At 35.6% G+C, this 27848-nt stretch overlaps 2 protein-coding genes across 7 annotated transcripts; one reads left to right on the top strand and one right to left on the bottom strand.

Moving 5' to 3' along the window:
- Positions 1-157: 157 nt before the first annotated feature.
- Positions 158-19653, bottom strand: LOC106165261 (actin-binding protein IPP-like). 2 transcript variants are annotated; one of them, XM_087002490.1, is made up of 6 exons: positions 19513-19653; positions 15381-15679; positions 14325-14453; positions 13271-14167; positions 7277-7497; positions 158-6494 (listed from the first exon to the last, which is right to left on the bottom strand). In XM_087002490.1, exons 2-6 carry the CDS (start codon positions 15655-15657, stop codon positions 6270-6272), a joined length of 1749 nt encoding a protein of 582 aa, XP_086858616.1. In that variant the 5' UTR covers positions 15658-15679; positions 19513-19653; the 3' UTR covers positions 158-6269. The 2 variants fall into 2 exon arrangements, with proteins under 2 accessions (XP_086858616.1, XP_086858617.1); XM_087002491.1 differs by lacking the exon at positions 19513-19653 and adding an exon at positions 19055-19374.
- On the top strand, positions 18970-27847 carry LOC106159668 (uncharacterized). Of its 5 annotated transcripts, none has more exons than XM_087002499.1 (13): positions 18970-19158; positions 19975-20141; positions 20473-20661; positions 21038-21099; positions 22159-22212; positions 24065-24163; positions 24526-24624; positions 25185-25250; positions 25520-25589; positions 25722-25840; positions 26093-26188; positions 26537-26647; positions 27022-27847. In XM_087002499.1, the coding sequence occupies exons 1-13, from the start codon at positions 19145-19147 to the stop codon at positions 27067-27069; spliced, it is 1194 nt and encodes a 397-aa protein (XP_086858625.1). In that variant the 5' UTR covers positions 18970-19144; the 3' UTR covers positions 27070-27847. The 5 variants fall into 5 exon arrangements, with proteins under 5 accessions (XP_086858625.1, XP_086858626.1, XP_086858624.1 ...); XM_087002500.1 differs by lacking the exon at positions 18970-19158 and adding an exon at positions 19652-19690; XM_087002498.1 differs by lacking the exon at positions 18970-19158 and having other exon boundaries at positions 19841-20141.
- The last annotated feature ends 1 nt before the right edge of the window (position 27848 follows it).

Here is a 27848-nt window from a genome sequence, read left to right as displayed (position 1 = left end):
TACACAGTATTTGTCAGGATAAGCCGTTTTGTTATTGGATTTTCGAAAGTTCTGAAAACATGGGGAATTATCCCGTCTTATCGGCAAGTTTGTGTATCCTTGTGTTCAAGATAGTTTAAGTTTAGATATGTAAAAGCATGAATAATAAGCTCATATCCTCATTACAAAAGGCTGGAATGACTTTTATTGTAGATAGTCGAAATGTAAATATTTGGCTACTGCAATTCATAATTTGTAAAATTTGAAAAAAAATAATAAACAGAACGAGCAGTTGCAACAAAACAAACGTGAATCAATTAAGGCTGTACTTCATACAAGCAGTTTTATAATAATAATCTTAATTGGTTCTATCACTTTTTCTAAAATAAAGGATACTGCAATAATGGCATATGTTAATCTAAGGGACCGTTTCCAGACCCTATCGGTCTAACTGTGGATCACTCTATCTCCAAGGGGATCCTCACTAAATTGCAATCAACTTAAGCGGCTTAGATGTCTCTCACGCCTACTAAAGCTGCTAGGGGGTAATTAATTATCGTTTAGCAGCTTCAGTAGGCGTGGCAGACATCTAAGCCGCTTTAACTGAAAGCAATTTAGCGAGAAACCCCTCAGAGATGAATCAATCCTGTTAGATCGATCTAGGTATGGGAACCCAGTCTTAAGTGATTAAGCAGGAGCAATGAGAACTATTTTCACTAGAAGCACAAGCTTTTATTTTTTATTGGTATCACAAATTAACGCACCAGCACTATCACCTGTGTTACATGAAACAAATATTATTAAAAAATATGATCACCTCTTGATCATTGCTGATCGTGATTGCACAGAAAGTTGACAAAAACAGTCAATAAAATTTTCAGGTCGAGAATCGCACAAAACCAATCCTTCACCTCCAAAGATGTCAGACTCATTACCTATGCCTCAGGATGAACGAAAGGAAATACTAACATTGATTGGGAGGAATGACACTTGTCGGAAAAAATAAGACAAACTGCAATACCCCTCAAACTATAGGTATCAGATCAGGCTATCACATCACTGCTCAAACATATGCTTGAAAGATGCCACAATGCTCTACCTCCAATAGAGCTGGTGCTTTGAGAAGAACACCAAAAGCACCAGCTCTATTGGAGGTAGAGCATTGTGGCATCTTTCAAGTACATTTACAGAAAGAAAGGCAAACAAAAATTACATAAAAACTGTAAAAAAACATACAACTATCAAATTGCAGAGGCAGCAGAGCGGAGGTCTAACGTAGCCTAGCTAAAAAAGTGCACTGATTTTAAGTTTACTACGCATAAATGTAGCTTGGGGAATGAATATTCAAGAACTTTTTGTGTCAAGGTTTTAGGGGATTTGACGGAAAGCTTCCATGATCAAATTGATTCCAGAATGAAAAATATGCATTTTTTTTTTGCCAAATTTTGATAAGCGAAAGGGATATTGTGGTCCAAGATGCTGTGTACCATCCACTCTGCTTGCTGGTGTAAGGTTCGATTTTATGTTCACAGATGGAGAAGATCCAAACAGCTTTATTCCCACTGCCTTAGTTTTTAAGTCCCGAGTCATAGGTGCCTAATCTACCCTTCACCTGTCCTACTTATACCAAGATCTACCTTAAATGTCTTATTTAAATATTACCTATAAAGTTAAGGTATTATCTTGTCTCTCAAGACAAGTCTCACGAGAGGTGCGCGACATCTTGTGAGGCGTGGGACATATGCTAAGGGGCGCCGCCACCCTACTCCTCGTGTCCTCTGGTGGAGTGGACATAGTAGGTGGAGTTAAGATATCGGCCCGCCAGAAGGACAGAGCATGGTAGATACTCGAGACTTAAATCTGCAGTCACTAAGGAAGCGATTCCATCTGATGTGGCCACTTCCTCTAACAATATGCGGTAAGCCAGCACAGCGGCAGGTGGCGGTACCATCGTCTCCGTGTTGTGTCACCATGACGGCGGCAGCTGCACTGCTCCTAACTGTGGTGGCCATAAAATGAAGAATCGGGTCTTTGTAAATCACCTGCCTCACATCTTTCTGGACAGTTTGACTGGCAGGGTTGCTGTTAACAGAAGGAGCTGAAATTCCAGATTCCACCCTGGTTCAGCTCCTGAGGTACAATGGGCCATTGGGTTTCCCACAGCGAAATAAGGAGATCAGTCCCTAGCTGGAGCTGGCCATGTGGGAGTTAAGTAGCATTTTATTTGGAAGTTCAGAGGGTCCTTTTCGGGTCAAGGCCAGGGGCAATGGGCTACATGCCCTCCTCCATTGGAGGTTCCTGCTCAGGATGGCCGTCCTCCTGGAACAGCCTCAGAGTTGATTGATGGGACCCATTTACTCCCTTCAAAGAGAAGAGCAGTCATTTGTCCAGCCTCCCTGAAGGGCTTGACTCCCATTTCTACCTAGATCAAGCCTCCCTGCGTATGGGCAAGGGGTTTCTCTTCCTCACTGAAGAGGTGAATGGCAGGGACAATGAGTCTGCTATCCATTCAGGCTCATGGGGCAAACAGCAGTGTTCTACATGACATCTGGCCCAGGACCCAAGGAACTGCCCATTCTCAAAAAAATGAGCCTATGCCGAGCTATGGGGCTTCACCTTAAGAAGCAGGTGAGGGACGCGTCATATCTGCACAAAGAGGCCCTCCTGTCCTCTCCAGATGTCACCACTCTGGGAGGTGGGGATTGACCGCATGGTCCCCCAGGCCTGAGGGAGTCAAAGGCTGGAGAAGTGCAGCACAGGTCCTTGTGCTGTACTGCAGTGTTGCCAGGTGAGAACCACACCCAGTTCTCCTTCCTGATACTCATCCAGTGCATTCTGGGGAGGAGGGATCAGCTGATCCACCTACACCACTTTCAGGGTCCTTGCAGAGTTCCACAGTGCTGGATGTTTGCCAAGGGCCCTCTCTGGCCATGCCATGTGGTCAAAGCAGGGCACACCATGGCAAGCTGTTTAACATGTTTAGTGAGCTGAAGCAACAACAGTCTCAGTATGCCCCGAATGTTTATTCAGAAGAGGGGGTAGTGTAGTGGCTTGCATCACCAGCTTCCTCAGATCCTGCAACTGGAATTGGTCCCCAAGATGTGCTGTGTGGCCCCTTCTGCTCTAGCAGAACGTAGAACTCATTCCAGGTAAGCAATTTAGCCTAATCAGATCATTTTAAGATGTTGATCAGCAGTATAGATGACATGAAAGAACTGCCACAGACACCTCTGGCATTTGACTCTCACTGCCACGTGGTGTTGGTCGGGGTCATGTCGATACTCCCCCGCACCTATACTCCCCCGCACCGTTACTCCCCTGCACCGATACTCCCCTGCACCAATTATCCCCCCTTAGTAAATTTCTGTGTATTATGCACATCAATAATCCCCCACATCGATAGATCCCCGCATCGATACATCCCCAGTAAAATTGCTGATGTAGGCGCACCGTTACTCCCCCACATCATTGCTTCCCTGCATCGATACTGAGGGAAAGTATCGATGTGGGGGAGTATTGGTGCGGGGGAGTATCGGTGCAGGGAAGTATAGGGATGTAACCTGTTGGTCTGAAGAAAAGATTCAGGTCAAAAGAAAGGAGGCCATTAAGGAAGTATTACAGTTCTGAAAACATTCTCTAGAAACTACAAGATCCATCTTGCTCTGGGAACAGCAAGTGTTGTTTAAGGCCACACTCAGAACAGCTGACTAACTAGTCAAATATGGTGAGCCACTTAAAGCTCACACACTAGTTAAAGACTGCAATCTTATCCCCTAAGAGCCACTGCATAGATTCCCTGCAGGGATTACCCAATAAGCATTCAAGTGGGTTGGCCATAGTTTGATCCGTGGACTTGTAGGTCTGCTGTTGTGAATGTAGCTTTACAGTATCTTTAGACACTTTCAATGGTTTTTAAATGACAGAACACAGTTTTACCTAACCTCCCTTACTATACTAAGAAAATATCAAAAGGGAATTTGGTTAAAATGTGGAGTGTGAATTCTATAGACGCATGGTTCAACATATCTGCGATGAAAAGTGTCCAGTACAGGTGTAGTGGTAAATATAATTATATGTATATAGTACAGAATCTCCTTTATATTTCTTGAAAAGTAAGCAAAACACCTTTTTGTAACAATTTGTTGACTTGAATAAACATTTATATTCATTTCACAATTTTATAATGTTATATTTGTAATGCCACAAATCCAGAATTCTGCTTCTAAAGTAAGCTTTTAGCTTAAATAATTAAAACAAATATGGATGCATTTTACCTAACCTTTGTTACAAAATTCCTCATTTTTCATTTGAACATTGATCAGATTGAGAAAAGCTGAGTGCTAGTAAGGCCACGGCCTAAACATGGCGTACCTACATGAAAGGAAGACCGCTAATCCTGTAATGGTCTCTCCGCCTCTCACACGCCTCCCCACGCGTCATCCCTGCTGGGGCAAAGTAATTAAATCTCGGCTCAATTCAACCGGTCGAGGGACAACGAGGGGGAGGCGTGTCAGAGGCGGAGAGACCATTACAGGATTAGCAAGTAAAAGCAAGTCTGTCCCCAATGATTTCTTAATTATTTAAATTGGAATAACTTATTTGTTTTCATAGAAAACATGCGACTTATTACTGATGTGTTTGCAACATGCCATCCATAATTGAACAGAAATCCCAAATTGGGAGGTGAGAGTGTAAACACCCAGTCTGTATTAGTGCCAAAAAGGACCACCAGGCGTCCACTGAAAATTGTGCTAAGGCACACATGTAATGCAGTATATAAGAACTGAACTTTACTTTTTACTATTTCATTTCTGAGACATGATTTATATATATCCAAACAAAGTTTCAGATACTAGCATAGATTTGTCAACCAGCAGGAAGTACAATTCACCTTTCCAAAGATAATGACAGGCATGCATGGTCAACCCATTTCTGCTGGTGGTGATTGCATGCCCAATATCCAGTGGCACTTAGAAGCTGCAACTTGAAAACAGCAGTGCACATGTATAGACCAGAATGCTGCATGCATAACATAGTTGGTGGAAAGGTGAATATTACTATGGTAGTCTTCCTTGAACACAGAAAGGACACTGGTTTATATAACAGTATGCATTGTATTCCGATTCTCAGATTACATGTGCAAGAGGTAAGTGAAAAAGTATGCTTAAATCTTTTTAATCTTGGTGCCAAAAAGTTAAAAAATTCCATACAAATAGGAAGTTAACAGAGAACAAACCAATCCAAAAGGATTGCCCTTAGGGTTCATAAATAATGCAGCAAAAAGCAAATTGCACCATTGCACATACATTAAATTTAATATTATCACATAGCTTAATCCACCATTCACTGACAACAAAGTTAAATTGTTATCATCATTTTCATTGAGTTATTTAACAAGTTACCATATTTTAAAATAAATTTTCTCTTTAGGAGCACCAATTGATGTTCTATAACTACATTGAGAGGGGACTGAATTTGCAACTTCAAACATTTTTCTTCCATCAATGCTTGACTTATTGATTTCCCTTTTTTCTGACCCCTAAATGATAAATAACAGTATTCTTGGTTCATCAGCCAAGCATACACATTTGCTAGTTGGTAACATATACTTCTTTTAAATTAAATTATTTACTTTAATGAGGATTCATCTGAAAGGATCATATTGTTTTTTCCTCAGTAACAAAGGCAATAAAACAAAATTTCAAGTCAACAGCAAGTTTTATGTTTTTTCGTGATATCATCCAAGTCCACAATAGATGATCATTTAATCATATTTTGAATGACTACATTCAGCCTAAATTTGTAATTATGCAAAGTTTTCCATATATGTTATTTTTAAAAATGCATAACTGAAAGTTACAATAATAGATTCATCCAACAAAAGGTAAAAATCCTCATTCCCCGATAAAAGTCTCTTGTAGGTGAGACTTAAAAATATTCAAGTGAAATAAGTCTGAAGTTTAGCTACTGATGGTAGAATTTATTATTGTAAGTTTGAGTGCACAACACAGATGATGAAATGCTTTGCCGAAAGTGCAAAACTGTATCAAAGCACTGGTGGGGACCAAGGTTTTTGCTAAGTGATGCCAGGTGAAGCAAGACCAATATGAAACAGTACAGCAGTCTTTGTCAGGCACAAAGACTGAAAATACTTTTTCTCTTTTCCTTGTTATAATATTTTGGAACAGGGAAGAAGGTGGCACCTCCCAAGCAAAGAGAAGGGTCTGAGCCCTGCCCTGGACCCGCCATTGTGAAACACAATATGCCAGATCAAGTAATTAATGCTGGTGCTACAGTACAGCAATGCCTGCCTCACATCTACTTGTGGGCATTTTACCAATCTCAATCCAAGTCCAGGTATGGGGATCAAAGCACTCCACTGTGTCCAAGGTGGCTGGAGCTGTGAACTCATTGCTACTTGTTCTTCCACCGATCACAAACACAAGTCCATTTACTGCAGCCACTGAGGCACCAGCGCGTGGCTCAGACATGGTCGGGAGGGATGTCCATTCATTCTGAAATAGATGTCATTTTAGACAGACGATTATTATGAGATAATAAAGCAATTTTAATTGGATTAATCTTTGAGTCATATATATTCAAAAGATACATATACTGGTTTTTGATTATATATTGCAAGCACAAATTGACTTTAAAATTAGTCAACAATAACAAGGTGGCATTCAAAATTAGATCAACATAACACCTTTAAAATATTTTCAGTCACATACATGAATCCTCATAGAAAAAGGTGCTCACAATCAGTAATTTTCTTACAAGTTTCCATTAATCTTGCAATGAGAAATAGTGTAAATTTTCAATCCATAAAGTCTGTCATGTTCTAGAGTTCACACATATTCATATATATGTTATCAGAACAAGAATATCTTGTTACTTTTATAAATATACTGAGGAATAATCATACTTGGTATGTGTATTATATGGTAAAAAATTGGGTAAAATGTCAACTTCAAAAAACTGCACTATAACATCAATGTTTATTTTGGAAGTTATAATGAAGGTGTCACACTTCATTGCAATAAACTTTATAAATCACTTATAGTTTGCCCCCCCCCCCCCCCCCCCAAGTCTGTTAAATGCATTTCAATTTGGAATGTTATGATCCTAATGACAAGCAACATATCCTCAACATAAGTCAAAGAATTAGACACTGAGGTGAAGGGTTTGGGACTCACTTCTGCTGTTAAGGGAGATCTTATAAAGACTGGTATAAACCCAACAAAATAAGCTGAACAATACTATGTAAAAATCAGTAAAGTAAAATAAATTATTGTACCTTTCTGGGATAATACCGCTCCACAGTTTTCAAAGCACCATGATGTTCATTCCAGCCTCCCACAGCATATATGTACTCATCAAGGACAGTCACCCCAATGTAGGCACGTTTCTCTTTCATGCTGGCAAGCTTTGTCCATTCATTGGTGGCTGGGTTATATCTTTCTACTGTTTTCATTTCTGTTCCCAAATCACTCATTCCACCGAGGACATAAATAAAGCCTAGGGGAAAACATTTGCATAATAATTAAATTATATGGATCTGAATCAAAATGTATATTAAATGCTATGTACTGGTACATGTCTCATACATCTGTTCACAATTTAGAGGTAAAACAAATCAAACATGTCTGACCAAGGATGTTAATCATCTGCTGTTACTCATTAAGAGTATGACAACAGTAACTTTTCTTTTGGGAGACAAGCCCAATATGGGAAGCACAGGATCTTCCACAGGAATGGCAGCATAATGTATTCTATTAAAGTAGAAATAACAATAAATTCAAAACCTTTCATTTCCTGATGTGAAACTGGACAAATATCTTCATTTGTACTACTTATAAAACCTGCCACAAAGCATGCTCCGCCTAGTATTTCAGTCAAAAGTTATAACCAACTTCCCACATTTTTTTCATGAAATAGGACAAAGGTCATCCAACAAAAGGCCATATGAAATGTAACATGCAGCAACTTACACATAAACATCATTCAGAATCAACTAGACCAGGTGTTAATAATCTTCATAATTTATATTAAGAAATCCTGTATCTGTAATTATGTCCAAAGGCATATTTAAGTCCTTCCAAGAAATGAAATTATTGCCACCTGCTAAATGCTGAAAATTTGTTATTTCCCTTGAAGTGACATGTGACCGTTGCTCATCCTACATGTACTGTATATGCCAAGTGAGGTGAAAATAACCTCTAACGAACGTCTTTGGCCATGATAAGAAATTTGCAAGTAAAACAAACATTAAAATATAATTAAATCTAATACATAGTATCATGCCAACTATCACATGTTCGTATCTCAGTATTTCTCTCTGTATAAAACTATTGGTCTTTTACTGCACTCTTTCATTTGCAAGCATAAGCTTGCTGATGGGGAATTTGAGTCACACACAATAAGAACCAAATTAAGGCCCTAAAAACCTGGGAGTTTTGATCATTCATAACCTTTTAATATCTGTCTTTATGTCTTTACCAAACATGATTCTCTAACTTATGTGTCTGCGTTGCTGATTAGGATATTGAACTCCTCTCAAATTTTCTATAAATTATAAGATAATGTATAGCCAAAGCACTAGTACTAACATGTTAGACTGATCTCAAAGGTCACTGGTTTATCTACAAAAAATGTCTTTCCAGAAATAATCAGTCAGGCACCTACATGTAACAAAAAAGGCAACAGCCGAGGAGTTAAAAAAATTCAACTAATCACTGTTGATCTATTCTTATTAGTGAGCACAACAAATTGCCTTAACTACATGTAATCTTAACTACATGTATATATTTGGCAGCATTCAGAACAGATAATCCCAAATTAAATGGTCCATGGATCAAATATGGCCAACCCATTTGAGAGCAATGCCACTAATCCCTGCAGGGACCAAGCAATTTAAAAAACAGATTAAATTTAGGCTCTGGGGTTTAATTGCTAGGCCCTTGCAGGGCAGGACATGTGGTAGGAGGGGACATCATTAGGGGATTACCAGCATTGCTTTCTAGTGGGGTCAGCTCTACTTGATCCAGGGATCATCTGTTCTGAAAGCCCCCATAAGTTCCAAATTTACTGATTTTTCCCTTTTATCCAAAAATAAAACTTCAATAGGAGTGTCAGCACATGTCACTTGCCACTACATCATGTGCATGTTTGTACTCATGTAAGTGCATGCTTTTTTTGAAGGCAATAATGATGTCATGTAACGATACAAATTCTTTTATTCCATTAAAAATATGGTAGGTCAAAATTCACTAGCAATTACCTTATACCTATTTCAGTACTACCAGTGAATCATGGGTATTAGTAGCTCATTTTTCAATCAGATGTTCAAACTATAGGACTGCCCTGGGAATTGGAAGAATCACTCAATGAATGTTGAAGGTTATCTATCATACTAGATATGCTCATCATTAAGCTCCAGTCCCTGGTAATCATCACTATAGTCAATTTCTATAAATACAAAATCACATGGGTATTTTGTAAAATATCACACTTTTTATTTTAAAAGTGATGCTAAAAAATTATTTTTTTTTTTTACTTTTCTGGTGCCCACTTAACAAAATGTTCTAAAGCAGAAACTATATATCAATGACATCATTGTGAATCTCAACTCTGCAGAAGCCCACAAGTGCCCAGCTTCAAATCATTGCAGTGGACCCTTGTTGGCTTGGTAACTGCCTATTTATCATGCCACTATCAGAACAATTTTGGGAAATATAATCACCAACTTAGTGAACTGCATCATGTAGACATTCACTTGTACTAAATGAAGCTTATTGCAGTAAAAATAAACAAGGCATCAAAGAAAGAAATATAATCCAATAAAGCTGGTTTGCCAATTTGAGCTGTATGTCAATTATTCTTGTAAGTTACAAAATAATAAGTACCACAATTTTATTTTTACAGCATTCGTAGTGGCAGTACATAAAAATCTTATTATCAGTTTTGATGCAATGTTACTTAATGCTTAACAGCTTATAATCACCATCGATTATTAAATTAGTAAATTATGCACTGCAGGTAACACAGATATTTAGAAAATGTGACTAGCAAAGGTCTTCAGGCCTATGGAAATTCAAAGTTAAGATGGAAAAAATATCAGTAGAACAATGTAAAAGTCCAATTTACTCCATTCTGAGATTCTGTGAGGGATTGATTATGACAAACTGCAAAGATTTGAGTTTATCCATTTTTGACTTTTTATTATATAATACACGATAACTGATCGTCAATGATCCGATCAGGCTGATTTTCAAACTTGACCTGTACTTTATGTTCTGTAAGTTTAAAGACAAAAGGTAAAACGGTTTTCATTTTATTTGTATAATAGTGGATGAAATATGCTGAAAAAAGAATAAATAAAAGACCATAACTTTTGGAAAAAATGGCCTGATCAGGCTGATTTTTTAACTTGACCTGTATTTTATGAAAATCCATCTGTTCTGTAAGTTTGAAGAAGGTGAAATGGCTTTCATTTTATCTGCAGAAAAAAGAGGAAGAAAAAAATTATTACTTTGGGAAAAATGGTCCAATCAAGATGATGTTTGACTTTGACCTGTATTTCATGAATATTTGTCAGTTCTGTAAATAAATGTCTAAATACACAGCTCTTGATTGCATATAGAACAAATGTAATACCAATAAAAAAAAAACAAATTTAACTACCTTGAAATTTGACAAAATCTTCAATTTGCATTCCGTGTTCTAGAGAAAATTTTCCATGTAGTAAATTCCTTCACACAATTGAATGCCATTTATAAATTGTGATGTTTTATAGACCATAAAAACATAAAACAACCTTAGTGTTTTAAATACCATAACAACATATCACAGCATTATAATGGAAACAAGTTCAAACTTAATTCTTGCATCCCTTTACCAAGATAAGCAAACAATTCCTGTTTATGACTTTATTTTTGAACTGATGAACTACAGTCAAGGCTGGAGGGAGGTTGCCACCTTTCATGTTTCTGTCCTAATATAGAAAACTAATTTTGACCAAAGTTACCACTACACCCATCTCTCTCTCCATCCTCCTGTTCACTAATTCCATTAACTTTTTAAAGGTCTACGACTGTCTCTATTGTCAATAATAGCTTTCATTGTATCCAGGGGGATTAAAATGAGCAAAAACTTGTGAAAGCTAGACTTCTTTTTTTGTAACTTGACACAGTTAAAATGTGTAATGGAACAGATGCTTTTTTTTTTTTTTTTGCTAAGAAAATATTATCTAATCACTCTCAACTGTTACAGCATATGAGGAAGTTGGTTCCTAATGGATAAAACCACCTAGAAGAAAATACACTTAGAAGATAATCACCACTCAATAAGGAAAAATGAGTCTGGAAAAACTGTCTGGCAAAGCTAGACACACTCTAAGTATGAGTTATAATGTAGTTTACACCATGTGTATCTGCTATAAATAAATGTCTGTGGTTCAGTACTTATTACTTAAGCTACTCAGGATAATTAATTAAGTACAGCACATAAGGGTCTACACCACCCCCACAATCCTCAAAGGAAATAAAATGCAGGAAATACACCCTTATATTAGAATCTAATCAATAACCACAAAGATAACAAAATCTAATAACTATACACCAATGACTTCCTATCTATACTGGATCTCTAAGTGCCCATACTACATATTGCAGGATGTACTAAAACATGTTCCATTAATAATTGTATTGTGTCTCTTCAATGCTTTAACGTAAAAATACTTGAAACATGGGTTCTAGGATCAAATGAGCCAGATATATTCGATCATAACCTCTTTAAAATATCCCACTTATGTTTTAAAAGCTCTTCACACGGAAACTTCATTAGTTGCTCATTGCCATATAGCACATGCAACTTTGAGTGCTTTTCCTGGAATTAACTGTCAGATCAAACACAAATCTAAGGCATATAAAAAAATACATGCTGTAACATTCAGAACAGTAAATTGTGGGTGTTAAAAGACTGAAATCTTTATAATCTCCAACATACTCAGCTGAGAGATAATAATTTCAGCAAATGGTTGTTTGTGAAATCCTGTCAAATGAATCTTGAATAATTTTGAACTCACAGGACAACTTGACAAGGGTGATATCACTAAATGAACTGCATTTGCCTACTATTTATTTCTAAAGTAGAGTAAAAAATACATGAATTCTGCTCAATAATTATTGGCAATCATCCATCTAGATCGACCTAACTCCCTGGGGGTTCATGCTAAATTGATGTCAGCCGAGTGTGCACGGTAGTTAATTACCCCCTTACAGCTTTTAGTCGGCAGTAATCTAGTGACTCCCCACAGGGATAGATCGATCTAAAATCTGTGGGAATGGGGTCTTAGGGACCATTCCCAGACCCTATTGTACCAACTGTGGATCAATCCATCTCCAAGGGGATTCTTGCTAAATTGCAATCAACTAGGGGGTAATTAATTATTGTTAAGCAGCTTCAGTAGGCGTGCCAGACATCTAAGACCCTAGGAGATGGATCGATCCTGTTAGATCAGTCTAGGTAGGAACCCAGTCTTAGGGACCATTCCCAGACCCTAATGTACTAATTTTGGGGGTAATTAATTATTGTTTAACGGCTTCAGAAGGCGTGTCTGACATCTAAGCAGCTTAAGCTGAAAGCAATTTAGTGAGAAACCCCTTGGAGATGGACCGATCCTGGTTGACAAATCTAGGTAGTGTTATAATATCATTTTATTATTATTAAATTATAAAAATATTAATTGTACATACAAATGCTCTCCTTATTCATCCTGAACCTTCTCCTCAATGTATACAGTCATGTCTGTGCATGTACTTTAATACACATAATTTATAAAATTATAGACTGCTTGGCATGCAAGCTCTAAGGTAGCTTTTAACAGGCAAAATGTTTTATGCTTATCCAGTCTAGCAATATATCCTTCTGTTAACTTTATTAACAAAATTATATATATATTGGGTCATAGTCATTGTATATGTAGTTGTGCTGAAATAAAGTTATTCTCATTATTATGATAAGTTAAATTCAAATGTTAGACAACATCCAACCAAATATATTTTATAGTGTTGTGTTGTACAAAATAAGGCAATAATGAAAATTTAAGATGTTTGATGTATACCAAAAAAATTAAAAATGTCAATTAAAAACTTGTACACAGGTACAATCAAAAACATACGAGTAATCACAATGTTAAAAAAATAGAGCAAGCTCAAAGGGGAATTCATATTCACACAAAAAACCCTTACTATCATCATGTTAAATGTTAAAGACACATATATATGCTTACCTTCATGCTCCACAACTCCCATGGCAAATCTAAGAGTCACCAGTTTTCCAACTTTGCTCCACACATTGAGTGTGGGATTGTAGCACTCTATGGTGTCTCCTATTTCAGAGCCAACCCAACCACCAAGGGCATATATAAAGTCATCCACTGTACACACCCCCAGCCCACACCTTGGTACCGTCATACTGGGCAGCATGGACCAATGATTGCTCACTGGATCAAGGTGTTCAGCTGTGTCAAAAATCAAGGAGTCACTTTCTCCACCTATCACATAAATATTGCCATCCAAGACAGTGACCCCATGGCCGCTTCTGCAAAATTTTATGGAAGGTACTGTTTTCCACTGTTGTCTGAATGAATCAAAACATTCTACAGTGTTAAGGGTTTGACTGTCACTCCATCTTCCCCCCGGAAGGCGACTGAAGCCACCAATCACATATATCATCTTTCTAGCACACCTCCGAGGCTGCACATGATGTTTTTGGTAATAATTCAACTTATGGGGTTTTAAACCAAAAGAGGTTATATCTCTATCAGTTTTTATGTCTTGGATGATTTTTCTCAGAGCAACTTTTAGACTCAGATCTTCACACATGATGATGTGTTTCTCTAGTTGTGCTGGTGAAATAATGGACAAACGCACTGGGTTTAGCACATCAAACACACTTGGTCTCCTTGCCTTGATATCATGATTGATCCAGTCCATTGCAGCAGAGAAGACCTGAAACTCATTTTCTATGCGGAGTTCCTCACTCTGGAAGATTTTGATTACTGTTTCTTTTGGAAGCAAGAAAAATTCTTCTTCTTTCACTACATCCAGAAAATGTTTGTGAATATATTTTTCAGTGTATTTCTTCAAATCCTGGCAAGCATGTGCATCAGCAAAGTCATAAATACCTGCAATTCAAGTATTCCAAAATATCATACAATCTGCCACAGGTGTATAAAATTTGCAATTAATAAATCTTGTTTTGCCAATCTGCAGTTGCTATTAAATAAATATTCGTAACTGGATTTTTCCAAATTCTTAGTATGTTGAGTAAGGCAAACAAACCTAAACAGTTTGATGGATGAATTTGCTGTTTCATAAATTCACAGCATGCAGTCATGACCTCAGGCAAGCCAAACATATCTGCTGCTGCCAGCAAATCTTGACAGTTATCATTCCTCACATCTACCTCACCTGAAAAATTATGAAAATCAATAAAAGTTTTTTAGTGAAGAAATTTAAAAAATGATACAATGTAACTTAAAACATGGTACCAGATATAGCAACTACAATAATGGTTCTATTTGTATCACTTCCAAGTATTCATATGGCAACAGAGATTGCACAAAGAGGGGATGATCTCAACATCCATCTCCTCCACTAAATTGTCTCCATCTTCTTAATTTTTATACATCAAACTTTCACACCTTCTTTTAAAGGATGAAAACTTCTGTCGATATCCTGCATAAATAACATTACCCCTTAAAACCATTATGACTAATAATACTGCAATAATCAGCAAGACCATCTTATATATATTTCACTAATTAATAAATAGTAATATACTATAATATGTATATCTTCAACTTTATTGAACTAATCTAGTTGATGATGGACACCTGGAATGATACATATAAAGAGCACTATTAGATATCTAGCTATATCCTTCCCCAGGGGAAGTTTTATACGGGCATGTATAAAACGTCACTTATATGCCAGTCCTCATTCCTCTTTTTTAAAGTCCTCTGTCTCCTCCCCTGGGGAGCTTTTAAAGTTTGTGAACATGGGTCCTGTGACTGCCAGTCACAACCCACCACAGGACATTGCAGTTGGGGCATCCTGTTTGTTTTGAAGACTCTACAAATTTTGGCTGAAAATCTAACTCGGTTATTGACACAGTGGCAAGGGAAATCTGGTGTCCGTCATAGATAAATATGTATATCTTCAACTTTATTGAACTAATCTAGTTGATGATGGACACCTGGAATGATACATATAAAGAGCACTATTAGATATCTAGCTAATAAGTTTAATTTATTAACAATATTCCTTTAACAAGTGACTGTGAATCTGTACAATTTAGAACAGTTGTACATGAAAATGCACCATCAAAAAACTTACCAGTATACATAAAATCTAACAAAATAGAGAAAATCTCCAAATCCACTTCATGCAGCTCTACTTTGGCCATCCCTTCCTCAGCCAGCCCCCCAGCAAACATGGCCTGGAAATATGGACTGCAGGCAGACAACACATTCCTGTGTGCACTAAACTGCTTCTCCTGGACAGCCAGCTGTACATCACAGAACCTTCCATTGCACCACAACTCCTGGAGTTTTTTCAGTAGGTCTTCCGCATGGTTCGGTGACTTAAAATTAAGGTGGTCCTTTGTTGACATTTTGTCAGGAACCTCTTAGTGTCTGAAAATAGATTAAAATAGGTTGTATGTAAGTACGTTACTGACACAACATGGAATTTCAATTATTTAAAAATATTTATAGTAGTTTCAAATTTTTTACTTGAAAACATCCACACACATTCCATTAGTATTGCTGTGACCCAGTACTTCAAATTGGGGGTGAGGGTGGACCAGTCCTATTACTATGAATTACTATAATTTCTAAGATCCATAACTCCAAAATGCCATTACTCTGAAAGTCTGCCAGTCAAAATGGTATTACAGCAAAGTATTAGGCCATTTGGGTAATTAATGGAGAAGCAGCACACTGAGATGTTTTTATGGAATAACGAGTGCATGGATTTGTGAACACATAAAATTCTATATAATTTAAATACTATTAGTTATTTATATATTTTTTCACATCATGACACCTTTGGAATAATTGATCCTGCATAAGCTTTATGTACTTAAAAAAAATAAAGTCCAGGCATAAGTTCCTGAGTGAACAGTTTTTGGATCAATATGTATGTTTTTTCATCAATCAAGGACATATTTCTCTTCTCAATGGATGGAAAGCAGTCAATAGCATATAGGACAGTCTCCACATAAGGATGGAGAACCTACCAGGTTCTTGTACAATATTAACCGATTACAGTGACGTCATATTTGCTCCGTAACACTAGTCCCGCGGCCATGCTGGAGGGAATGAACGACGGGGAATAGTAGCGTAAATATAGGTAAACCAAATAAAATAAAGTAAACTTCATATCACGATCAAGGACACCAAAGGGAAAAGGATATATACAAGCTGAGGCTTCAGCTGATCAGCGGGATCGACCGATATGAACTCAAGACAGTCTAAATACGTGAAATCCTACTAAATGCTACTTACCCAACATCGTGTTGTCAGAAGATAGTTCAGTTATCTTGTACTTCATTTTTCTTGTTCATTGGGTAATAACAGTTATAGTTTGAGAGAGTTTAATGTGTAATCATAAGTTTAACCATAAATAGAAGCAACTGTTTTCATAAAGGATAGATATAAAACATTTGAGCTGATCATTAGGATAAACCCTTGTGGATTCAAGGAAGAATGTATGATTGTCTTATGACATGAAATATTTCTGTTAGTTATGACTTATCTTTACATCGTGAAGCTGTCAGAAATTATTTCAGCATTCTTGTACTTCATATTGGTTCATTAGAAAGTAGGTACATGTAACAAGACTGTTGTTCATTCATATAAGCAGCATTGCTAGCATTTTATTATTAGTTCAGTCATTCACAGAAGCATTTGTTAGGCACTACAAATATCCTCAAACCTCAGTTTAAGTGGGGCTAAGAGAATGGGAATTTGCCATGGGACTATACACTTGATATCAATGGAGCAATAGAAACTGTGTCAATGATGAAAAAGACGTGTCCTTTGTATCAAAATAAAGCTGGTGAGTTGTGTTGTAAATAAGTTTTCAAAATACATCTACTGTCATAAAAAGTATTGTATCAAACTGATTTTATAAAATTTTATATACCATTTGCATTGAGAATATTTTGCTAGGTATTCAGTGAACAAAATTCATGTATTTTAAATTAACTTTAAAACTGCAATATCAGGTATTTGTTGTTCTCTTTTTTTAATGTAAAGCCTAACTATATTGGGGATTTTCAGATGCTATTGTTTATACAGTACAGAAGTAAAGTATGCAGAACATTTGCTCTATACCATCATCAACTTTTTAAATTATTTCAGCATTCTTGTACTTCATTTTGGTTCATTAGAAAGTACATGTAACGAGACTGTTGTTTGAGAGAGTTTAATATTCACCATGAATGCAACCATTCATATAAGCAACATTGTTAGGATTTTATTATTATTCAGTCATTCACAGAAGCAAGGCATTTTTCACAATCATGTATTTATGATGTCCAATGTAAAATAATAATTCAGTTCATGAATTGATTTCTGCAACCATTTGCTTAAACATATAGGAAAAGTGCACATTTTGTATGAATAAAAGTGAACATGAAATGCTGAGTTCAATTAAATAACTCCTGTCATGCACTGGATTTCACTCTCCTGATGTTCAGATCCTGTCTCCTCAGCTGGTCACAGAGATCTAGGAATATTTTTTGCTGCTTCTACCTTGTGTGTCATCTAGCTGCCTTTTGTACCTGTCATCAAAAGCTTCCGTTTTTTTTTTTTTTTTTTTTTTTTTTTTTTTTTTTTTTTTTTTTTTTTTTTTAATAATTTACTTGCACCCAATCAGTGTGGCTTGGTGGGAAATGCCTGATCAATTTCCTACATGTAAATCTAAATTAATAGAAAGATAACAATAATGATTTTTATTCATATTATAACTTACAACATTACAGTTGAAAGGAGCAGAATTTAACATTTTTACAGAGGAAAGTGCAAAATTATTTCATGAGGTTATTAAAGTTATATGTCAATTACACCTGAGGTAGAATTTACTTGCAAAATAAAATTACTCTTATCACTACACCAAATCGAAAATTAAGCCACTAACTTCCAAATACACTTCATACAGGTAATTGATTTAATTGGCCCAGCTCAGCTGTGTACAGTACAAATATAGCCTTGACACTAATTGGGAATAATGCTAACCAGGTATAAAAGAGGTACATGTAGGTGACAGCCGATAAAATCTAGAGAGCACCGTAACTGATAACAAATTACACCCAAGGCAATAGGTGAGTCTTCATTATAAAAGTCGAAACCCTGTCTGGGTATTTCCACACTTTTTAACAAATTAACACACTCTCCATCCACACTTTTTGGGCACTACTTTAAATATATACGTGCGCCCCAAACGTACACACCTAGGTCTTTGGTGTTCTACTGTTTTTTCTTTTATGGTAAATCTGCACAGTTGGCTCTTCATTCTTTGCTATAAAATAAATTAGTTTTATCCTTTACTTTTCCGAAGAGTCTTGATTCAAAGCCACCTCGCCGTCTCTCCTCCGTTTATGGTTTTAGTTCCTTCACCATGGATTTTTACCACTGCAGGCAGTCTGTGAACGCTTGTAAAGTAAGTTACCTTCTCTCGATCAAATACCCTGCAGTAATTAATCATTTTGCTCGGTTAAATATGAAAAAAATACAGAAAACGAAAACTGAACTACAGACATGGCTTGTTCATGCGCAGCAGACGATTCCGGTCTCCCTCCAGTATGGCTGCCGTTTGTTTTGATGACGCAGGCTCTAATGGGTCAATACATGCATTTCAATACAAATCATCAATACACTAAATTTTATTTCAAGTTGGGTACAACTTAAATTTCACTAGAAGCTTTGAAGATATTTGATGACAGGAAAAGACAGATTGCCTCAAAACTATACACTTTAAGCAATACAATAACAAAAGCACCTTACAGATAAAGTCGCAAGGTAAGATTTAGGTCAGTATGTCAGATACTTTGTCCACACTGTGTACACCAAGTTGAACAGGAGCGGCGACATAAAATGGCAACTAAGGGGTAGGTGGACTTTTATCTTAAATATTCACGTAGATAACGATAGACAAGATTGGTTGTCGTTTTCACCCAAGTTTAAATTAAGATATTACTGCCACAGTTTTACAAAGAAAGAATTAATGTATCTGCTTAGAGCCGTTCAGTAGGCGGTGTCCATTATAGCCTCGATTGTTGTGCACCCGGTCGGTTTCTGCTTTGCCAGGCATGTACAGTATTCATGTAATTATATGGTCCTTTAAAACGTTATAACTTATCATGTAAGACTTTATAATCTGTAACCCAGTGAAAAGAGCCATGATGAAAGTTTACATGCACCATGTGCGTCCAAATGGAATGGCACAACATTATTCGTTTTACCTTGAACACGATTTTCCTGTAAAATATTATGCCATCGACTTTTCTCGTGTAAAATCCAAATAGAAGGTAACCTCGCTTTTAAGCAGCGTTGATACATAATATGCTTTCGATCAAGAGGCTATTTCACGGAGTGTATGCTGCATCACGCACTTGTCTAGGTCATTTTAGATCGAGGCGAGTTAGTATTTCAGTCAATTTTTCTCGTTTAGAGGTTTTCTTTAATATCGAAATCAAAAGAACTATAGTCTAAGTTCTTTCACAGTGTCAATGTCCATGACCTATGTTTATTGGTGACAAAAATAAAACTTATGAAAAAAGTTCATAATTTTTTTAGTAACATATTCTGATTGGTCCTTGAAAAGGGAATTCCAACATGGTTGGAAGGGGCAGAAATTTTTTATTTTGTATGAATTTTTTACATCGTTTAAGAACATATAACCCCAAAACAAGGTTTTCTTCTAGTGCATCAGAGGAGGGATGGAAGTTGATCCAATTCACGGAGATCAAGCCTTTTGTAGAACGTTGCATGGCAACAGTTGGTACAAAAAAGGAGCACGCGAGTCAGCTGGCAGATGCCCTAATTAAAGCCGACTACCGAGGACATTATAGCCATGGAATTAACCGACTACGTAGGGACATGAATATCCCTGTTTCATTTATAAGTGGTTAAATGAAGTGTATATGCAATATTGCACTGTATGTTATTATACAGAAAGACTAACTTAGAATAGAAAGACGGGTGTTTAGAGGTGGTACTTCTAGTACGTACCAGTACTGTACCCGGGGGGCGTGTACCCACTCGGTTGTTGAATCTTAAAACCACATGAAACAACTGTATTTTTAATTTAAAAAAAAAAAAAAATAATTAAGATTACTTTGTTTATTTGCTATTATTATATGTTATTTTAATGAAATTTATTGTTATCAGAAAAAACCTTTCAGTCCTTAATAATATTTCAGATATGTATGTAAAGGACATAAAGTCTGGCATCACAGTTCATGATATGGAACCGGTAACAGTAAAAGAATCGGCGGCCACAGCTCTGGTGGATGGGCAGAATGTATTGGGCCCAGTTGTTGGAAACTACTGTATGAAGATAGCAATACAGAAAGCTAAGGAAACTGGAGTTGGATGGGTAGTTGCCAGAGGTAGGTTCTTTTTCTCTTTGGCCCTCTGTTCTATGGAGTCATTAAACCTATTCGTGGTACCTAGCAATTTTGACTGCTTTTAACAGCCAACTGTGGTTCTATCAGTAATTTCTTTTAAAGGTAAACACATTGATAATCCATATAAACCCACCTCTTCGGCTTCATCCCAGCCAACATTTAACTTTAATCAAGACTGAATGTCCTCATTTGGAAAAGATATGCACAATATATCCAATTCTGAATTGATTTTGAAAAAACAATCAACAAATTATCACTATTTTATTTGAAAAATAATTTTTTATATGTCTTTAAATTTTCCGTTTGCTTCCTCAATCTGTATTTCATCAGCCAAGCTATGATCTCATTGTTCTTGTAGGTTCTAACCACTATGGAATTGCTGGGTTTTACAGTTTGCAAGCATTGGAAGAGGGAATGATGGTAATACCAGTAGCATATTTTGTCCTAGTACCACAAGCTTACAGAGCTGAAAGCAATGTGGATTTTAATTTGCTAAAAAAAATCTTGCCACATCTACATTTACTTAGACCAAAAGAAATTAAGATAACAGTTTACCCAACACCTTTTATATTAGAATATATACTTTTTGCCAGTCATTGTGTGCACTGACCAAGATTCAACATCAGTGCAGTGTGTTTCCAATGTGACTGTAGACTTGACCATTGACCTTTTTTATTAAGGTCAAAATAGACAATTAGTAAGATGCATTGTAAAATCTAGAGACATTGTTTGTTGCAAAAACAGATCAACCTAAAAGTTGCACATTTTGTTGACACTTTTTGATGAAACATTTATATTTGAGAAGCTTTAAAATATCCAAATAAAGAAATGTGTTTAGATTAAACAAAATTCCACATTGAAGTTGACAATGGGCATGAAGAAAAAAGTACTTATGGCATCCTCATTATGCATATTATTTGCTCTTTGGCTATATACTGTATGAACCATATCTACATGTACATTTGTCTGTCATCATAAGGATGGGACAGTGTTTTCTGAGTTTTCTAAAGTACTACATGTAGCTTTTATTTGGCTTAGTACTTTTTTTCATGCATAGTCAAAGAAAAATTGAAGATTCCCTTGTGAGTAAATATTAGTGGAACAAGCTTACAGAGTAGGAGACAGGCACAGCCAAATTCACTTTTTTGTTTCTGAATTGAAATTGTTTCTCAGAACAAATGTGAACATTTTGTATGGACAAAATGACCTATTAAAGCCCCCATTTTCCTGATAAAGTCTGACTGTCAGCAGACAAAATATTGGTGGTAAATCTCAGTTAATTTTTCTATAGCTATTGAAAAATGAAACTTCAATTGTTTATTAAAAAGATAGCGAGTGAAAATCTTCAGTGTTTCTGTTTTCTATATTTACCCAAATAAACTTTATTGTGCAACTATTTAAAGTCATTATATTCATCATTTTATTTTTTTCAAAACATCTTGTCTGCATATTGATGTGAGCTTTTTTATTCTTTTTTAGGGCATGTCTTTCACTAACACTTCACCATTACAAGTACCAACTAGAGCCAAAAAGGTATGTGGTATTTTTATGTACAGACACATTATGTTTGTACATACAGCCGTCACCTGGGTCTGTCGCCATCAGAGATAACACTAAGTGTAAAACCAGAGCTACAGAACTGAATATTCATAAAATACAGGTCGAGTTTGAAAATCAGACCATTTTTTAAAAGGTTATGCTGTTATTTTTTTTTTACTTTTAAAGCATATTTTGAAAATTAAATGCTAAATATCTCCCAAACCATTGGAATTATTGGAAAAGTTACTATAGAAGTCTGTCAGAAAGTTATATATGAAGATTTCAAATATGAGCTTGGAGTTGACATTTGACCTATATTTCAAGGTCAAAGTGGCCAAAATGTTGTAAAAATTTTAATTTTCTGTGGAAAAATATTTGTTTGTGCTGATTTGCTGCAATATTATGGTGAGAAATGACACTTGTGGTCTCCTTTAAAAACACATTGGCAATCTTAATGCGACCTTGAATTTGACCTTTGACCTATTTTTCACCCTGAACTGATCGTTGCTAATTTTCCAGCCATATATCTGAAAAACTGGCAAAGATACACCCATAGTTACTATTAAACTTGAATACAGCAACCCATATATAGGCATGTGGCCTTGTATTTGACCTTTGACCTACTTTTCACCATGAAATGCAGTTTTTGAATTTTCCAGCCTGTATAGCTCCAAAAATAACAGAGATAGACCCGTAGTTACTATTCAACTTGAATAGGAAATCATATACTGGGCATATTAATCTCACCTGGAATTTTACCTTTGACCTACTTTTCTACATGAAATGCACTTCACACATTTACTAGCCCCTATATCTCTACAACTGAAACAGATACTACTATATTCATATCTGAAAAACTGGCAAAGATACACCCATAGTTACTATTAAACTTGAATAAGCATTGTAATGCTTAACAGAAAAATCCACACTAATTTTTAAAAAAATATGTATTAAAATAATATTGCAACAAAGTTGACAAATTATCCTATTTTTTATTTAATTATTTTCTTTTTGTCTGTACATTTGACAGCTTCGGTGCCTTGTTTTAAAATCATTGCAGTAATTTTTGTTTAACTGTTTAACCTTCATCTATGTTATTCAGCTGTTTAACTTAACAATATAACATGTCATCATTATGGTAACTAACAGATCTGTCAAGATTTCAACATAATTTTATAAAACAAAAGAAGACACGTTTTCCAATGTAAATTGTAGTCAGTGGCTTTTACAGCAGAATATTTATGTAGATGATGAACAAGGTGTCATAAATTGGCAGTAATTATATAGAAAGTGAGTATTAAACATGATTGTCATAATCATTTCCTATTTTAATATATTAACGAATTTATTGTGACGCATTATTTTCATGATTTGATGATAGTGAGATGAAGAAATTCTCATTTCCTTGGAATAAGGTAATGACTCGATCTTTTCAATGGGGAAAATTGTGAAATTAACAGATGCTGTATTTTTTAAGTCTTAATTTCTTAAAATAAGAGCAATTCTATTGAGTGGTAACAACAAAATTGAAAAGCAGACTACCTTATAGTTCTATTCTATGCATTAAAAGCAAAAGCACCATAAATGTTACAAAATAGAATTTTTATGATTTTAAAATGATGTATCTGAAAATTTGATAATTTTTGCCCATGGAAAAGATCGAGTCATTACCATAATACCATATTTCCTTTACAACATACATGGTATGTCTGGTTGTGATTTTATTTTCCAAAAATTAAATGGAAATTCTTTTGTTTATACAGTTTTAAAGAGTATGTAATAAATATGTTAGAATCATAAATTTGATAATGACCTTCTATTTACTTTCTCCTTTAATTTACAATAGCCAACTTTAGGAACTAACCCCATAACTCTTGCTGCTCCAGGCAAGAATGGAGACAGTTTTGTGCTTGATATGGCAACTTCCACTGCTGCAGTTGGGAAGGTGAGATAAATATTGATTGCTGTGACAGAGGAGCCTTTATAGAGGACTTTGGTTGGTGTGCTGTGATCTGATTTGTTTAGTTTATGTGTTTTGATTCATTTGTTTGATTTTTTTTTTTTTTTGTGTTTCAGAAAAATGTGGTAGAGTTACATGCATGCTCTGTTGCTTTGCCCCCCACCCCCACCTTTTTATTTCAGTTTCTGGCACCCTACCATCAGAAAAACATGTACACTGATATACATGTATAATGTCAAGAATAGAAGGATTTTTTCATGAGAATGCTGGATTGCTTATAAACAAAATTAGAAATGGGCATGATTTGAATAATCTCTTTATGAATCAAATGATTATATTTTAAATAGGCCCATTTGGGCACAAATGCACTGACTTTGGCTGCCCCAGGAAAAGAAGGGGATAGTTTTGTATTAGACATGGCTACCACCACTGTGGCCTATGGAAAGGTAAATTCGGGCCTGCCTACCCAGTAACTACTGCATGCCATTACCAATGTTCCACACATCTGATGACTAATTGTTATAATATACAGATAAATTCTGTACAACAAACCCAATATATATTTTTATAAGTGGTTATACATGTGGAATATCAGTTGGTTGGCCCAATATTTAATTGAAGTGTAAAAACATAAGTAAAACTAAAATCATGTGGAAACAGCAATAAATGTGACTGATTCATATATGAAAGTGAAACTGTAGCATGCAAGTGTGAACAACACAATATAAAAGAAAAAAAGTTTTTACTTTGGGGTGAATATCCTTCCAGGAATAACAATCAATTAAATTTTGTGATCTAAAGTAATGGTTAGTGAAATGTCAATTTTTGTGATCTAAAGTAATAGTTTGTAAGATGCGAAAATAATGTTTGAAATACTCTGATATTTTGCAAGATGATTTTTCATAATCATCTTATAATTTAACATTTATTTATTACTATAATTGTATAAGAATATTCAAATCACAATGTATAGAAAAAATTCTTATACTGTGTTTGTTGACTACAGGTCGAAATCTGTCAAAGAAAAGGAACAAACATGCCAAAAGGTTGGGGTGTAGACCAGGCAGGAAAGGTAAAAGCAAATATACAAATTATAGACAGATTTTTGTTTTTGATTTTTTTGTTTTGCAACATTTTTTCCTCATTTTATACATTTTCTGAACAAGATGATATAAAGTATAATCAAGTTCTGTATTTTAACATTATAGTATTAAACTTTGGATGATGTGCATTTGTATAATAGATCAATTGGAATTCTGAGAAATTAAATTGTCAGGATGCATTTAGGAATGCAAGTGTAGATTCAAATGAAAACATGGGGTATATTACACATTTTGGTAGGAAACCACCAATCCAGATGAGGTTTTGGAAGGAGGTGGACTGATGCCATTGGGAGGATCAGAAGAGTGTGGTAAGAAGTATCAGTATGAGCTATTGTTATGCGTTTACTTGAACCACATAGCTTTCATTTGCTTGTTGCATTGTTACTTGTACCCCCCACACACGACAAAAATGGGTAAATTAAGATACTCCTATATTTTAGGTGGCTATAAGGGGTATGGGCTGGCCATGTTGGTGGAAATATTCTGTGGAATTCTCAGTGGTGCAGAGTGGGGTCCAAATATTCGCAAATGGATGAAAACTGACAGAGTTGCCAATCTGGTAAGTTCATTATGTGGTGGGTTTAGATTAGCATTTTATAGATACGCCAGTCCATACAGAAAAGGGGACTGCATTCAAGGAGGCATTAATAGAAAATGGTTGGATTGTAAGATTCACTGTAGCAATGAAAGACATCATAATCAGAAGTTTTGAGCTTCTTTATATTTTGTGTTAAAGGGTGTTTTTGGAAAGAAGAAAGGCGGTGTCATTTTATTTGTTTGCTTACTTTGTGTAGTTTCTTTCCTTTTTTAGGGGCAGTGTTTTATAGCAATAAACCCAGAGAACTTTGCAAGTGGCTTTACTGACAGGATGCAGGAATTGATGGATACTTGTAGAAATCTAGAACCAGTAAGAAAAAATTATACCTGCAAAGAAGTATATTTGCATGTCTAACTAGGAAGATGTTTGTAAGGGATATAAACAATCAATAGTTGAATCCAAGCCTTCTCAGTTTTCCAATTTAGTATCCCCCCCCCTTGCCGAGTAATGAAAATTCCAAGCCAGGACATTGTTAGACATTGTTTCATTGATGAGAAACAACAGTAAGCTTATGTTTAAATGCAATTTTTTATGTGTAACTATGAAGTTATTCTTTATTTGCTGTGGAAACCATCTTATTTTAAAAAATTAACAAGGTTTTATTGGGTGCCAACATTTCTTTGCAGTCTCTCACATATTTTTATTATTGCTCTCCAGGCAGAAGGTGAGAGTGAAGTCCTTGTTGCTGGGGACCCTGAGAGAAAACACATGTCACAATGTGATAGGGAAGGTGGGATAAGATACCATCCAAACCAAATTGCTTATCTGGTAGGCTGGCTGGATTGTTTTTAACAATCTGTATCACAATATGCTTTTACCTCTCTTTTTAAATTCTTAACCTTTGTTAAAGTAATTCCATTAGCAATTGCTTTAGTTTGTATACACAATATTTAGAATACAAGGTCTTTGCGTCACCTGCTAATAATAATATATGCATCCTTTGTGAAGTGATGATGGACCACAGGTTAATATTTAAACTTACAGTGTATTATTTCCAGTTTATGTATTATTCATAGTTATCAGTATGTCTTCATATTCAAGTGTTTTAGATATTTTGAGTTAAGTAGAGGAAATTATTTAATTATTTATAAATCGTTCATGATTGTTATGATTTGAGACATATTTCTTTTATTGTATTATAGGAAGATTTGGCCAAAGAGCTGGGAGTTGCACCAATGGTATCAGCATAGCATTGCTGGGCAGAGATATGAACATTCAGTTGCAGCATGTCAACACAGTCTATGTTCTAATTGCATTGTTCATATTAAAATTGTGCTGCCAAGAAAAAAATAATTGTGATAAAAGTAGTGTTCATGAAGTTTTTGATATGAAAGGATTTTTAAATGAGGCTATGGTACAAACCATTTAATAGAGGTTTGATACTTATGTTGCACATTTTAATTAATAAGATAAAACTGCATACCTGCACCATTTTACAATCAATTTGTATGATTCAAAACTTATTATCATGGCAATGTTTTACGAGATTCTATCAGCCGTTTTAGTGGTGTTGAATTGACAAAAATGAGGACTTGCTGTAATTTTATTTAGTTCTGTATCATCAATAATATCTACAGCTACTGCATTTTTAGGACCTGTTCAGAACCAGTTTGATCTGCAGACTAAGTAGTACATAGATCAGATATGGCTCCCACTTGACAGTGGGTTCCCACCTCCCATGTGCAGTCCCTGGAGGGCAGAGCAGTTAAATCTCGGCATGTTTTCAAGTGGGTCAGACTAGTTAGTTCGCAGATCAACTGGTTCTGAACAGGCCTTTAGAGTATAGCTGTTTTAAGCATAAGGATCAAAGAAAGCATAAATCAGCTTTTGAGAAAGCAGTTGTGCAATCAGTTCGGAAAAGGATAGTTTGTTACACATTTATATACTTTAAACAATTTTGAGTGATATGTCAGATTGTGTTAATTCATATTTTCTAAGAGAATCAGAAAATAAAATAAACTACTTACAC

The sequence above is a fragment of the Lingula anatina genome, chromosome 1, assembly GCF_051362555.1.
Source record: "Lingula anatina isolate TDL-2025a chromosome 1, LinAna3.0, whole genome shotgun sequence".
Taxonomy (NCBI): Eukaryota; Metazoa; Brachiopoda; class Lingulata; order Lingulida; family Lingulidae; genus Lingula; species Lingula anatina.
Note: the sequence above shows the minus strand (reverse complement) of the source record. Positions and strands in the feature narration are given on the sequence as shown.

Excerpts from the sequence above, each read along its gene's own strand:
- LOC106165261 (XM_087002490.1), bottom strand. The coding sequence starts at position 15,657 with ATGTCAACAAAGGACCACCTTAATTTTAAGTCACCGAACCATGCGGAA. Across the intron at positions 14,454-15,380 it reads GTTAGATTTTATGTATACTG|GTGAGGTAGATGTGAGGAAT; the intron begins GTAAGTTTTTTG and ends ATAATTTTTCAG. Across the intron at positions 14,168-14,324 it reads TCATCCATCAAACTGTTTAG|GTATTTATGACTTTGCTGAT; the intron begins GTTTGTTTGCCT and ends CTTGAATTGCAG.
- LOC106159668 (XM_087002498.1), top strand. The coding sequence starts at position 19,886 with ATGGTTGGAAGGGGCAGAAATTTTTTATTTTGTATGAATTTTTTACAT. Across the intron at positions 24,164-24,525 it reads CCACTGCTGCAGTTGGGAAG|GCCCATTTGGGCACAAATGC; the intron begins GTGAGATAAATA and ends TATTTTAAATAG. Across the intron at positions 25,251-25,519 it reads GTGTAGACCAGGCAGGAAAG|GAAACCACCAATCCAGATGA; the intron begins GTAAAAGCAAAT and ends ACATTTTGGTAG.